General features: G+C 40.1%; 1 protein-coding gene and 1 pseudogene across 1 annotated transcript; both read right to left on the bottom strand.

Annotated features, from left to right (window-relative positions):
- LOC123957369 overlaps positions 1-2,992 on the bottom strand; it is a 14,708-nt pseudogene extending 11,716 nt beyond the window's left edge.
- A 4,087-nt stretch (positions 2,993-7,079) lies between these two features.
- LOC123957364 lies at positions 7,080-10,751 on the bottom strand. Its single transcript, XM_046030079.1, has 3 exons — positions 10,309-10,751; positions 7,810-8,068; positions 7,080-7,580 (listed from the first exon to the last, which is right to left on the bottom strand). The coding sequence occupies exons 1-3, from the start codon at positions 10,708-10,710 to the stop codon at positions 7,330-7,332; spliced, it is 912 nt and encodes a 303-aa protein (XP_045886035.1). The 5' UTR covers positions 10,711-10,751; the 3' UTR covers positions 7,080-7,329.
- Between the last annotated feature and the right edge of the window lie 5,228 nt (positions 10,752-15,979).

The following is a 15,979-nucleotide window of genomic DNA, read 5'->3' as shown; positions in this document are numbered from 1 at the left end:
TGCTCAATAAATAAATAAGTATCCAATTAAATACACAAAAAAATAAAGTAAATAAATAAATGTAGGTAGTAATTAAATTATACAAGGAGACATAAATGTATATATTTTAATTACTGCCTTTACTTATTCACCTTTGTAATAATTACCTTATTTATTTATTCTCCGTTTATATTTATTTATTTTTTTAAATGTATTTATTTATGTGTGTTTTAATATTTTTGTCTGTTTTATTCATCCTTTGTATTTTTTTACCTTATTTATTTTCACCCATGGTATTTATTTCTTCCTGTCCTTTTTAAATTTTTGTATGCATTTCTGCCTCATTATGCAAATGAGGAGGGGCTGTGTCTCAAGGGGTCATCTTCTCTGCTCTTGTAGAGTCTTGTAGCTGGAGCTTGTCCGGGATAATCCCACACCGGATGCAGCGACGACGTATTTACGTAATCGATTACCTCGACGAATCACCCCAGCCCTACAATTCACTGCATCGTCATTGCCCGTGCCAGACAGAGGCCAGCAACAGAAAGTTTTATATTTTATATTTTTTTTGTATGTTATTTCATCACTAAATCCACTTACGTATGAGAAGTTTTGAGGCAAGAAAAGAACTGTGTAGATTTTAAATACTGGCAGTTTTTACAGAAATTGATGGCGGATCAAAAATTTGGTTGAAGCTGTAAGCATGTAGGCCTACTTGCTTTATGTCAGCACATCTGATAGGCTACGTATATAATGACCAATGTCTGCAAAGGTTCTCAGTCATCCAGGTCATATTTATCCAAAGAAGGTTAAAGTCAAGGGCAACTTGACGAGACACTTCTTCAGTTCTGAACTGACTAATAGGGAAACTCAGCTATTTAACCTTTGTGGTGTCGTTTTGCTAAGATCATCGATACCGCTGGTTCGTTAGTGCTCCTGGCTGTTGTAACGACAGTCATAATGGTCGTTAGAACCGCCAGCGGCCAAGTTTGACCACATCAAACCTCCTGAAGGGTAATAAACCCAAACGCCACAGTATGATTCAATATGTCCAAATAAAGCAGGGAACAGTATACTCTGCAGAGTGATGTACTATATTCTACAGTTTATTGGCACAAATAGGTCAAGTGCTGTTTGTCCTGCCCCCACTGCGCACACACCCCTCACATTGTGCAAAGATACATCCTCCCCGCCAGTCAAACAGTGTTGCAGACCATGATTCAAAATTAATTAGACATCCAAACGAGAGACAAAGACGCCTTGTTGGATTCTGACAAAAAGTTGATAGCACCTGGAGCCAGGCTCGATAAGAGTAAACTCAAGATTTATGAACATAGGAGGCCCTGGTAAGGAGGGCCTGATAAGTGTAGAAGACTAGATTTATGAATAAGGGGCCCTTGCGAGAAGGCTGCAGCTGTGAAGGTCAGCGTGTGAGACAGCACACAAACCTGTGTGCATGTCTTAATCATGACCACTTGTGTAATTTTGTTTTTATGCACATATATTTTTTTGCTAATATCAAGATGTCTTATTTAGTCTTATTTCTTTATAGGTGTTTTATGTCTTTAGAAGTGTTTCAGGGTAGAATACACTGTTTTAATATAGATGATGTGGATGTGAAGGTGGAAAAGGTGGGTCTTACCGTAAGACCCACAAGAGGAGGAGCGAGACAGGACATATTAACCAATGGAATACAGAGTTTAGGGAGTCGGCTCCTGGGACCAGCTCGGATACACATGTATTTGTTAATTTGCTTGAAATGATCACTGAACTTGAGTTAATTTGAACTTTACTGAAATCTGTGTCTCATTGAAAACAATTACTTTGAAAGGACAACAGTTCATTTAAGTCTAAGTTACAGTTACATCCAAGAGAATGAAGTGTGAGAGTGAGGGCCCGTTAGGCCCTCTGAGGGTTTTTATCTCCCACAAAGTGAATTAGCAATGAGTCAGGTACTAATCATACATCAATAATAACCTTATTTTACACGTGATCTATAAAGAAACCACAAAATAGAAATGCATATTGTCAGTATTTTAGAGACACCCCCCCAAAAAAGTTCACCAATAATGTTTTCAGGGGAGCTCATGTCTTATAAGGCCAAGTTCCCCCTTGTTCCCCTATAGTTTGCACCCTGGGAGCCAGAACACACATCTGGCAGCACCTCATCTTGAACTGGTGTGATGAAAATGTATTCGCTCTGCTGATTCTCAACTGAACCATTCGATTATGTGATCTGTTTACATCATCCTATATCAAGAATAAATTATAGTTTACATATAACGTTGTTATTTATTTCTAACTATAGTGAAAGCTCATCATTTTTAGTTTTCTATGCCCCTTTCTGCCATTTTTTCACAACAGCTCTTTTTCACAACTTGTATTTCTTTTCTTTTTTTGCTAAACGATCACAAATACACTGTGCACCAACTGTCATGTCCAAACATGGCTTTAATACGTGTTTTTTTTTAAATGGAACTGAATCTTAAACACATCTTTTCATAGTGAGCCGTGTAGAATCTCCTCACGAAACAGACCCTTACATGCCTATCTTCTTTCTGCAGTCTGCGCTACTCACTCCCCCACCCTTGCTGATAAACAGGATGTGATTTGAGTGCTACAAAGTCATGTCTACATCTGGAAAGCATTACAACACTTTTTTTTCTCTATCTCTCCCTGTGCTTGTACACTGAGTCGTTTCCTGCCAAAAGCTTTTGTTTGGTGTGAAATAAAAACCAAGACAGCAGAGCTGAGATTTTATACACTTACACAGCGCTTGAGACAGCTAACGCACCTAGTTTTAATTTAAGATGTAGAGAACATCTCTGTTCAGCTTTTACATACAAAAGCCTCTTTCAAAGCATGAGAATTCGTGAAGCATAAGTAAATTTCTCACCTACTAAAGTTCTTGGACGCCTCCTCAGACTGCATTTCAGCTGCTGACCATCTGTCCTGGAAGAGAGGTGTGATTTTCTTTTCTTGCTGAGATGAATACTGTGCTACGGAGTGAAAATACTACATTGCGTGCTGTCTTCACTCGAGTGATTGTTGAAGCATAAAAAAAAAAAGACATAAGCCCACCCCTGCCACATCACTTCCTGTGAGAGCCGTTTTAAAGTTACACCTACCCACAGACCCATGAGTTAAAGTTCAAAAAATCGTTATGAACATAGGAGGCCCTGGTAAGGAGGGCCTGATAAGTGTAGAAGACTAGATTTATGAATGAGGGGCCCTTGCGAGAAGGCTGCAGCTGTGAAGGTCAGCGTGTGATATTCTGTTTGCATGAGAGCAGGGCTGAACTCCTCTGCAGAATGGTCCCTGTCAGAGTATATTAAGAAATATGTGAATATTATTGCGGATTAATTAACAAATAAGCAGAATTTGTGTTTCAGAATGTTGTAGCTGGCTGAGAGAGACATTTAAATTAAATTGCATATATTTTAGCATTTTAATCTTTAATGCATGATTTTTTTTAAATGTAAAATCTTAATCTGCAAAGTAACTTAAGTACAGCTACCAAATAAATTAAGTGGAGGAAGCAATAAAATAATAATCATTGTACATGATTTATTAATTATTATCTATATATAATTATCCTGATTAGAAAGTACATGTTATGCACCCGAGACGCATTGAGGACAGATTGCGATCCGATCAGCAAAACGACATGTGGAGGTGGTCGGGGACACCATGACCACAAGGATGCAAATGTGTTGTCTATCCACATACAACAACTACTTGGGCAGAAATATGTACCGGTCGCAGTCTTCTGCAAATAACATCCAAATGTGACAGCACAGACGGTGCGACTAGACGGTGTGTCTATTCAGTGTCGTGCTCAAACAGTGCCGATTATTGATCATGCTCATGTTTTTGGTGAACTGATCGTGTCCGTTTATGAACGTGAACTAGGGCTGGGCAATAAAACAATAGGCCTATAACAAAGGTTCAATAAATATTTTATTTAATTCAGGTGAATCACAAATGACTTAGCACTTTAATTTCTATTAAGATATTTATTTTCTTGAGGAAAAGGACTGCAAAAAGATTTTACATAATTTTTCTTTGTTGTTTTGAATGTTCTACCTCAGATTTGTGAAGTGATCCACTGTTTGATATCAGGCTGCTGTTTGGCATCAAGTGTTTGTCATGATCTGACCATAAACAAAAGTTTAAATCACAATTAACCATCTGGTTTCTTCAACTTTCACTCAGGAGATTAAAAAAAAAAGCCTTTAAAATTATAACAAAAATAATGATTAAATAATAATTTGACATTTATGGTGAAGTTTTTATCGTTTTAACATTTTTGGCCATATCGCCCAGCCTTAACTCATGCTCTGCTGTTAAAACTCAATATAAACTACTAAAATAAAATAAAAGAGTAGCCTACATATTATACAGAAAAGTAACAAGAAAATGACGCTGGACCGAACTTAAGTTTCACTTTCCAGATGAGCTAATACATAGGCGCACCGCTGAAGAGCGAGGTAAACATGGATAATCCATGGAGGAAAACTAATCGCTGTGAAAAGAAAGACACACTTTAGAAAGCTACTTTAACCTGTAGTTATATTTCATTTTTTGGACCTGCGCAAATGAAAGGAGGAAAAAAAACTCATACAAATACACACTTTTTAGGAGTTTTAGGCGACTGTGCTTGACAATTTTCCCACCAGCCTGAAATGCACCATCGGCAAATTTAATACCTACAGCAAATTTACGGTAAATTTAAGACAATTTAAGCCCTTAATTTCTCTGATTTTATCTTAGGACCTTTTAAGACCTTTTAAGGACTCGCGGGAACCCTGATGTAACACACTGATTTGAGAGTTTCCAGCAACAACTCGCCGCCTAAAAGATTTCAGAACAAGAACTGTCCCACAGTAGACATTGTGTTAAAGATATTTTAAATACAGTTTCTGACAAGAATAGAACAGAATAGAATACACTTTATTGTCCCTGAGGGGAAATTTGTCTTGGGCACAGTGCTACAATCTGTTGCTTCATGACAAACATGTACCAAAAAATCTACATAAAATCAATAAGACATCTTAAGACATGAGACATATTTGACTGTACAGACAATACGATATCTTAAAAAGTACCTGCTGTGTTTCCCATACGTTCATTTATTTGTGGCGACCCGCCACAGTATCAGCGCTGACCGCCACAGATTGATTTTCCTTTTTTTTTACTAGGCCTATTTAAAATTGAGTTTGATTACAGAGCTTCAGGCATCGCGTGTTCATGCAGCACATCCTCTCGCTCGTCCCTCTGTCTCTCTCTTGCTCTCCCTCATGAACACCGCTGCACAAATCTGTCCGACACAACGCTGGGTTAGCACGCTATATATAGCTGGTAGTCAGTATCGTCCTGTAATGTTAATTATGCATAGTCAAATTTGGCTTATTATTTATAAAACTGCTTCAGTGTTTCACATTGATTAGCCTAACAAGACTATGGCGGCCTGAAAACATCCAGTTTGTTCAAAATGAACTGAATCCGGTTTTAAAAATAAGGTGTTTACACAATGTATATACAGTATGGAAATAAGATGAATTGGATTATGTTAACAGGAAGTATAAAACATTGTTACATGTGTTCATTATAAAGGCAATAAAATGTTAGGAAATGTAGGGTTGTTGTAAAAACATTAAATAAATATGACTTTTTTTCTGTCATCACCATTTATATCTGTACAATGTGTTTATGATCAGATTATTTACTAGAGCACAAAATTGTTACCAAGAGTGCAAAGTTCTTCAAAGGTCTAGCCTATTTATTGGGCCGTATTACAGAAACTTCCTAACCGGCAGATCCTATCCTAACTGCTTGGTAGGCCTGAACAATAAAACAATAACAATAATTATTGCAATATTTTTTTTCCAATAACAATATAATAAATATTCAATAAATGTTTGATTTTATTCACTTGAATAATACACGAATTAGGACTTAATTTTTAATAAGATGTTTATTCTGTTGAGGAAAAATGACTTACTTAATTTTACTCGTGCATATTTGTTGACAAAGATTTTATCATAAATGTTTAGAATGTTCTACCTCAGATTTGTGAAGTGATCCTCTGTTTGGCTTCAAGTGTTGAATATAAAGAAGAGTTTAAACGACAGTTAACCATCGGGTTTCTTCAACTTTAACTCAGGAGCAAAAATCAGCCTTTAAACTCGAAAGAAAGAACAATTTGATACTTATCGTGATAATTATCGACATCGAAAGATATGAAACCTTTTGGCCGTATCGTCCAGCCCTACTGCTTGGTAACCGTGGTAATAGGGGTTAGGAACTGATTTAGGAAAAAGGCCAAGATTAACAGTTCCCAAGTCAGTGTTCCTCTCCTAACTCTAGATAAGAAAAGTGTTTTACAGAAGCATCCTAACTTCTTAAATAAACTCTCCTAACTTCAGGAGACCTGTTGAGCTGTCCTAACTTTACTTTTCCACAAGGTAGAGTTTAATAACTCGTTTAATCCACACGGCTGCTCTTTTATTTCTTTTACAAAATCAACAAAATGTCAACAGGTGGAACTTAATTGATTCTACCCATGTGCAGGCGATGTGACGCTGGATAATGTCTCATTATAAAACATAATGTAAAGGCTTGATGTAACAAAAGGATCCTAATGCAAGGCTTTAATATGAGGAGATTGTTAAATTCAAGAAATACATGAAAAACACGATGACGTTAGCAGCAGCCTTTATTATTATTAGCCTTTTTTTTTTTTTTTTACTGTCATTATTAACTTTCCCGAGAAAAGTAGTCTTCTGCCGGGGTCACTGATGAGCACCAGCGGTTTCATCTGCTCTATGGACACTACAGTGGCCCGTGTCTTCATATCACTGTCAATGGACTTCTTCTTCTTCTACTTGTGTTTGGCAGCACCAACGCTCCGCTGGACGCCGGATATGCGGCGGAGACTGCGTCTGCTATTTTAGCCCACTCTCTCTCTTTAATCTCCCGAGTTAAGCGTTATTTGGATTTCGCGACGCAGGTTACAAACACCTCTAAGACAGGATTCCTAAAGTTAGTTAAAAATAAAAAAATAAAAAGTTAGAGAAAAATCCTATCTTAGACTCTTCCTGTCTTTACTTAAGACTTTCTGTAATACGGCCCCAGATTAATGCATTTAACTATAAAATCTACAAAAGGGGGCATATGCCCCTCGAGGGTCCGATTTCATTTATTAGATCCCTGTAGCCGAAGCAACAGCTATCCTTCCTGGGGTCTACAAACTAAGACTTCTAGCTTGCAAACATAAATGATGCAGGTTTCAAAATATAAAATATTCTAGCATTAATTACTGTTCTATAACTTTATTAGCTTATTTACTTATTTATCATTGAACAATTTTGGGCTCTGTGAGTTCAAATCAAGCTCTTCTCCTTCTAACGTTTGGCTGCCACCACAGTGTAAGGATGATTGGTCAAAGCAGGACGGTAAATGTATTTTGACATTTATGAAACAAAGACAAGATCTTTTTTTCTTTTTCTTCCGTTTTTTACGATTTGTTCTTGGAGGCGTCTCTGACTCGTCCGTTTCCTCCTCACTTTCAGTAGAACTTGCGCGAGTCTCCTTCACTCCTGTGTAAACAAATGAGTGAATTAATAAATAATTAATAGATTTCTGCAGTGATCAGAAAACAAACATCTAGTTATACCTGGGAAAAGATTCTTTCCTGAAAATCAATATGTGTGTGTAGAAACTGGAACATATAATAACAATCTGGGAATATTAGATTATGAGATGCTTAAAAAAGAAAGAAAAGCTTTGATATTGCAATGATTTAAAAAACTTTACTAGTTTACTCACCAATCGTGCTCTCAAGCTGCGAACCAAGATCACGCTGATTTATTTTCTTTAGAATGTCTCGTGTGACCTGTAAAGCGTCCTCGCAGCCATAGTGAGCGGTCAGTAAGGTAGCGATGTCCACCGTGTCTTTATCCTCCAGTTTGCTCTGAGGAACAGAGTTATAGCCTTCCTTGTTGTAATTTCTGAGGTGGAATTTAAAAGATTTTAGTTTATTTCTTCCCAGTTTATCCAGGGTGGTTTTAATTACCACAGACGGGTTCTGCAGAAAACACATAAGGAGCAATTAGTGAATAATACATCAAGTAGATCTGTCCCCGACCAAGGATTTACATAGTCCAATCAGAATCGTCAAGTCCTGCCTGTAGTCGCCTGATGGTCAAATCGTGTGTTTTTGTGTGCGGCGATGGCGAGCCGAAGCTAAACTGGCGCTTGTTGTTGACCATTCTCTCTCTCGCGCACGCGCGCCAGTCATTCACCGGTCTTGTGCAGAGTTTTTGCCGTGCTGCCGACAGCTGCCTGCACGTCGCTGTTCCTCGTGTGTCTATTTGAAGTAGCCGTCTGTTTAAAAACGATAAAATATTCTTTGTGTGGTTCATCAACGGTGATAAATTACCCAAACGTCCCACGAGGTGCGAACAACTCGGCACAACACCAGTGAAGCTGGAGCTCCGTCTCTTCAGCAAGTGTTCCTCTTCCGCCGCTGCACACACGCCTTCACGTGCACACTGACGCCCCAGGGTTAGGGTTACAATTTAGGATTTATTGACGTACTTTAAAAACATTTATTGAAAGTTTTATTCTTTTCACATGTTTATTTACAGCATTAAACGTTGAAATGTTTATTGTAACAGGCTGTATATTAACTTATTGGGAGAAAACTGGTAGTTCTGTGTGAAATCAGACGTTGAGCACCCCCATATCACCAAAATGGCGTGATCCTCGTTTCACTGCGAAGCTTCGACTGTGAGATTGACAGCAAAAAAATTAAGCAAGAGTCTCGACTTTTGAACTAACGTTACTGTTTTGCACATGCATTTATGAGAGAAGTATTCAGTGCTTTTACAAAATGTTGCTCAACGCCACTCTGTCCTGCCGAGTGGGCGCCTCACAGGCAGTAACGTTACATTTAATCATTAAGCTGACGTTTTTATCCAAAGCGACAGCTGTTACATGTCAGAGGTCGCACGCCTCTGGAGCAACTAGGGGTTAAGTGTCTTGCTCAGGGACACATTGGTGGATCGGTCACCATGTGGAGTTGAACCCGGGTCTCTCAGACCAAAGGCATGTGTCTTATCCACTGCTCCATCACCACCCCCCACGTTAGCTGCGAGCAGCTGACTTGAACAACATTACGTCCGGTGTCGCTCAGAGATGCTCTGAAGTCTCTGAGCTAGAGTCCAAGTCAAGTCTCTGGTGGTTATAATGAATGTTGTATCAGCTGCCGCGTTCAATCCAGGCTGCTTATAAAACTGCAGAGCTATAAAGGGATTCTGTAACTGTAACCTGTTTTTAACTTACAGAGCACAACCATGTGATGTGCAATGCAATTAATGATTTATTATTAATGGCTTATTAACTACTGTAAGTCAACACACCCTGCAGACTGTCAAACCCAGTGTAACATTATAACTAAATAAAACTGTGACGTTACATGATCAACAATAAACCTGTAAACTATTTGCAGCCGACTGTAATAATTAACGTGATGGCAGCCAGCGGGATGTAAATGAAGTTTGGCAGGTAAACAAACGCTCATTCATCTTTAACCTCCCGTAGGTCGTAGCTGAAGCAAGAAGCAAGCTAACGTTAGATGGTCAATGCTGAGCTAAACATGTTCACTGTGCACAGCTGATTCTACGTGTTACGTAGGCAGGTTATAGGTAACGCAGGGAGGGAATAACAGCACGCTCATCAGACGTTTAATAAACATTGGTCACGAGTCCCGCACCACGAGTCCGAGTCGAGTCTGAAGTCTTTTGAGGACGAGTCTCAAGTCGAGTCTCAAGTCACTGTGTGTGCGATTTAAGTCTAACTCGGGTCCCCATGGTGTTGGGTGACCTGCAGCGCGGTCGTGCTGTTATATTAATATGCAAAATGAAACACAAACAAACAGATCCAACTCTGAAATGGCAGTTGATTATTAAGTCAACAAGAATTGACAAACAATGCGTAACCTACGTTGACTACGGTCTTATGACCGGCTACCGAAGGGGCTGCACATCCAGGAGTGTTTGTATAAAAGAAGCCAGTCTATACGTGACCTACATAACATACCCCAAGCCGGCCTTTTCTCCCTTTATGTTTATCTCTTTATTCTTTATTATTTAATCTCTACTGTTTGGCAGATGTTTCTGTAAAAGACTTAATGTACATGCTTTTAATTTGACTTTAAATGCACAACAAATACAGTGGCAGCAATACTAAGTGTTTCATGACTACTTTTTTAAATAGCTGGCAGTATTATGTTGTTTGTAAATGATATACAACGTTGAATTTTACCTCAGCTGTTTCTTTTGTCTTCCTTTGTGGCGTTAGTGCCTCCACCTCTTTAGGAGTTTTCTTCTGTTTTGGAGGTTTCTCCGGTGGCAGATTTTTCTGCAGAGATTCATTTTGCTCTGTGCCGATAGGAAGGACGCGACACGGTGTCGGCTCTGGTTTATTTTTCAGTTGATCCAGCTCTTTCAGAATCTTTACAGCAGGACCCTTTTTCAGCTCCAGATCCAGGAAATCCTGCTTCCCGAAGCAAACAAGGCAATCTCCAGACACGTCTTCCTCTTTGAATCGTTCTGCCTTCCTGCCATCGACCTTCCCGTGCTGCAGTAACCACTCGGCCACTTGCTCCTTTGTCCAGTTTTTCACACCAGCTGGGAACTCTGACTCATGTTGTGATCCTGTCTTCATTTTTTCTAGATAAGATGTGATTTTGACAGCAGGACCGTGTTTTACTCCTAAATCTAAAATATCTTTCTTTTGGTGAGCAAATAGAACTTCTCCTGACACGTCCTCTTCAACAAATAAGTCTGCACAACTCCGATTAACTTTGACCTCGGCCATCAGCCACTGGTGGACGTCTTCTTTGGTCCATGTTTCAATCTTTGGTCGAGGCTCAGCCGGTGACTGGCTCATGTTTTATTAACTGAAATGCAGCAAACAAACAGAAAAGGAGCATGAGACAGAGGCTGAAGGGGACAACGTGAGCCAATTCAAAAGACTTGCAGTGGTGTGCATGCATTGCTGCTCATTAAAAACTTCTTTAACCGTTGCCCTTTCACCAGGAAAAACAAAACTAAAGTAACATACCCAAAATGAATTAGGTATAACTCAACCATTAGGCCTGTAGGCATATTTCTGGTCTCCTTTGATAGGTAAGAAGCTAAACCATATGAATTTATTGTAAGTAAATCCATTTATCTTACCATTCCAGAAGAAAATCTAAATTTCAAAGGCAATATCAGCATTATAAACAAGACCTTGCAGATAATAATGCAACTGAATGTCGTCCCGATAATGTGATGATGTGATGACGATAAACTAAAAAACAAAGATATACTGAGGAGGTCTCCATGTTTTGGACATGCTTACTCTTCACATGTTGAAACCACGATCCTTTTCAAACCCTGACCAAGTAGTCTTGTTGCCTTAACCTAAACAAACTACGGCCGTTTACTACATGGCAAACATCAGGTGACTTAGGTCACTGAAGGTCCAGTAAGCCATTTGCCGGACTTGTACTTGCCAACGCTCGTATATGTCGTTTTCGGAAACGTTCATATATGTGGTTGTGTTTTTCAATGTTTGGGGCACTGGACAATTGACTTATGTTGTCGTTTAGGTATGAGGACGTTAGATAATGAACAATGCAGCGGAGAAAGCAGAGCATTAACTTTTTATTTGAGCACTAACGATCATCCTGCAGTTTTGTGTCTGTGGTAAAGGGATACAGGTTACTTCCTTATTCAGAGGATTATCATAGTTTTATCTCCTGCCTCCAAATAAAATCAGGTTACAGCTTAAAATATGCAAACAGTGCAATGTTTTTCTTTAAGCGAGAGGTATTGTGGAAACATTACATACCTTCAGACCAGATTAACCGGGGAACTACATCGGTGCTTCAGCTTCGGTAGAATAATCACCGACGCAAAAACTGAAAGAAAACCTGTAAATTATTCACAAGTCTTCAACTTTCTCTTGTGGATGATTAACATCCACACAGTAAACATGATCTTTGATCCCGGAACACACAGAAGAGGCTGCTGTGGGAGGAAAACTAGTGTTATCTATCAAGAGATAACCCCAGTGTAATATCTAAGGCAGCGGTCGGCAACAGGCGGCGCGATTGCAGAAAAATATAAATTTAAAAAATCTCATAAAATAAATAAATTGATAGCGTCCTGCGATGGACTGGCGACCTGTCCAGGGTGTACCCCGCCTTTCGCCCAATGTAAGCTGGGATTGGCTCCAGCCCCCCGCCTGTACGCAGGATAAACGGTTGACGATGGATGGAAACTGATAGCATCTGGTGCTGAAACAGATCTCAGTCATGACAGCAGTTACTCACATAATCACTTCCTCTTAAGTGATTGTGCCTACAAAATAAAAGCGCGTGAAAGTTTTTTTTCAGCAATGCTTCATGCACAGGGCTCTATAGTGCGACCATTCTGCCCATATGCATATGCCCCTAAAAATCGACTTACGAGCACAATGTGCAAGTAACTACCGTAACTATACAACCTACAAAAATCCCCCCTCCACCCTGCCCGCCGTGCCGCTAATCATTCAAAATATCGCGCCCCTGATAGCGGGCAGGATGCGGCGCAGGAGCACCGAGAGAGTTCCCGGTGGGCGGGTCGCTCGGTGGCCGCTTGAGCAGCTCGGTTACAAAAATGTCAGCACGGAGAAGATAAGGAGGTTGTGGGTTTGGTAAGCTGGCTGTAAGCTCATCAGGTGCCTTTTGTTGAAACATATTCAACTTTTCATAAAATCGATGTTCTCGTTAAGCCGACTTCACACTACATGATTTTTAGCCCGATTTGCCGCTCGCCGACAGTCGGGCTTTGATCGGGGGTACATTTTTTGTCTTTATAATAATAATAAACAGCAGCGGTTTCGTGTGTAGCGTCATTTCCCGTTTCACATTTCACGTGTTTTCTTGACCAAACGTGGTTTGGAGACCAGCGTCGGGTGACAGAGTCGCTGTCAGCTCGTGTAGTGTCACCGATCAGTCACGTGTGAACTCCTTCAAGAATTCCCTTAAACAAGACGACAAGTTGTGTAGTGTGAACGGCACGGCCATCGGCCGACGCTGAAAGACGTCTAGTCTGCACGAGCCTTTAATTTCCCTTTTCGTAAACTGACCAATCATAGACTGGAGGGGGCGGGACATAAAAACAGTTTGACCTGCTACAGTAAACTTTCAGATGTTGAACTCTTGCATGAATGATTCTGATTATTGTTAAGATAGTAGCATTAACAAATTAAGTAGACCATTTTTCTTGCACAAGTATTTAATGACTGAAAACATGAAACTGCTTTGTCCAACTGGAATTAATTTTATACTTTTAACATATTAACAGTATACTATTAGACTAAAATTGAACTTTTTATCTAATGTTAAAATATCTATATATAAAATATCGCACGTGTAGGCGTAGCGTGGATGTGTGCAGCGGCGGAAGAGATGGAGCTCCAGCTTCACTGGTGTTGTGCCGAGTTGTTCGCACCTCGCGGGACGTTCGGATAATTTATCACCGTTGATGAACCACACAAAGAATATTTTATCGTTTTTAAACAGCTGGCTACTTGAAATAGACCCGCGAGGTGCAGGCAGCTGTCGGCAGCACGGCATGCACACAAAACTCGCGCGAGAGAGAGAAATTGATTAGTTGACGAAGATAAAATTAATCGGCAAGTATTTGGATAATCAGTTGTTTTATATACATAAACAAGCTTTGCATCCAGTTGGTTCACTCGTGGGCCGAAGCTTCACGGGGCGTCATTTGCTCTAGTGCGCCATCAAGTGGACATTAAACGTAAAACAGGCAGAGTGAGTATAATGGCACCACGGCTTTGGGGTGAAGCTTTGAAGTGACTAAATTAATGAATGACGTTGATGATACAATGGCAGGGTCAAAAGGCAATGTGGAAAAAAGGGAGAGGGTTAAGATGACTTCGTTTGTGACTTTAGTTAATCCTTTCGGTGGCTGGCTACGCATGACAGTACCCACGATCCTTCTTCCCCCGCCGCGAGCGCGACCCTCCTGACCTTCTGCTCACGGACAGAGGTTTGGCCTTCAGTACGGTTTGGTGACAGGACGGTGTTTACTCACCTGCTGGTGAAGCGTTTCCTGAAGGAGGTGCAGTTTTATGGGTCCTGACCCAAGCCCCTTTCGAGCCCTTGGAGACAGCGGCTCTGCGGTTCCTTTCGACTAAGGTCACTCTACTCGTGGCTCTGACGTCGGCCGATCTGGCTGCCCTCTCTGTGGCTCCGTTGTGTCTCCTGATCCAGGGTGACGGCAGCTCTGCTGTCCTAATACTGCTTTCACGCCTAAGAGCATCACCAGCTCCTTCTGATCACAGGTGATTACCCTCCACTCTGTAAGGCAAAGCAAGTTTATTTGTAGAGCACATTTCAGCAACAAGGCAATTCAAAGTGCTTTTCATTAAACATAAAAACAACAAAGGGAAATTGAAAAAATAAAACTACACATTTTAAAAACAGGGTAAAATAGGACAGTAAAATCTACAGTGCAGGGCACTGAATATCTAAAAACAAAGACAATGAAAACCGGACGTTACAGTGCAGTGAAAGGTTTAATTTAATTAAAAGCAGCGGTAAAAAGCAAAGTCTTCAGTTTTGATTTAAAAGAACAGAGTTTCAGCAGACCTGCAGTTATCTGGGAGTTTGTTCCATCTTTTTATTATTATTATTATTATTTTATTATTTTAATTATTCGGTCATCCACCACAGTTGTTTTCCGTGGTCTTCCGGGTCTTTTGGTGTTGCTGAGCTCACAGTTGATTTGGCCACACCTAATGTTTTTGCTATCTCTCTGCTGGGTTTGTTTTGATTTTTCAGTCTTGCTTCACTGATAAATAGCACATAGCAAATAAATAGAAAATAGCACACTTGAAATGAACTCTAGACCTTTTATCTGCTCCTTGTAAATGGGATAATGAGGGAATAACACACACCTGGCCATGGAACAGCTGAGCAGCCAATTGTCCCTTTACTTTTGATCCCTTAAAAAGTGGGAGGCACATATACAAAATGTTGTCATTCCTACACCGTTCACCTGATTTAAATTAAAGCTGAAAGTCTGCAGTTAAAGCACATCTTGTTCGTTTCATTTAAAATCCATTGTGGTTGTGTATAGAGCCAAAAAGATTAGAATTGTGTCGATGTCTCAATATTTATGGACCTGACTGTATACGGAGCATAATAACTGAACGCTGCTTCTCCTTGTTGAGTTTTGACTCTGGGGACAGAAAGCAGACCTGATCCCAGACGACCTGAGAGGTCTGGATGGTTCATAATGAAGCAGAAGATCAGAAATGTATTTTGGCCCTAAACCATTTAGTGCTTTATAAACTAACAGCAGGATTTTGAAATCAATTCTTTGACATACCTCAGAACTGGAGTGATGTGATCCACCTTTTTGGCGTTCTGAATCAGCTGCAGCTGTCTGATGGATTTCTTAGGGAGCCCTGTAAAGACACTGTTTCAGTAGTCAAGTCCACTGAAGATAAATGCATGGATAAGTTTTTCCAGGTCCTGCTGAGTCCTTTAATCCTTGATATATTCTTCAGGTGATAGTAGGCTGACTTTGTAATTGTCTTAATGTGGCTCCTCAAATTCAGGTCTGAGTCCATGACTACACCAAGATTTCTGGCTTGATTTGTGGTTCTTAAAGAGGTGGTATTATGTTATTTAGCTTTTCCCCTCTCCTTTTTTGAGTTTTTTCTCTTTTTTGTGCATGTAACAGGTTTGCAAAGTGAAAAAGCCCAAAGTGAGTTCCCACCTCCCACAGAAAACTCTGCTCAACAAACAGCTGGTTTGTAGTCCAGCCCTTCACTTCCTTTACTTGTGACGTCACAATGAAAACGCGTCATAAAGCTTGCCAAGCGGCCGCGGGGTCAGACACGCCCTCAAACCAAGCTAGTCTGAGCGGAG

The sequence above is a fragment of the Micropterus dolomieu genome, linkage group LG19, assembly GCF_021292245.1.
Source record: "Micropterus dolomieu isolate WLL.071019.BEF.003 ecotype Adirondacks linkage group LG19, ASM2129224v1, whole genome shotgun sequence".
NCBI lineage: Eukaryota > Metazoa > Chordata > Actinopteri > Centrarchiformes > Centrarchidae > Micropterus > Micropterus dolomieu.
Note: the sequence above shows the minus strand (reverse complement) of the source record. Positions and strands in the feature narration are given on the sequence as shown.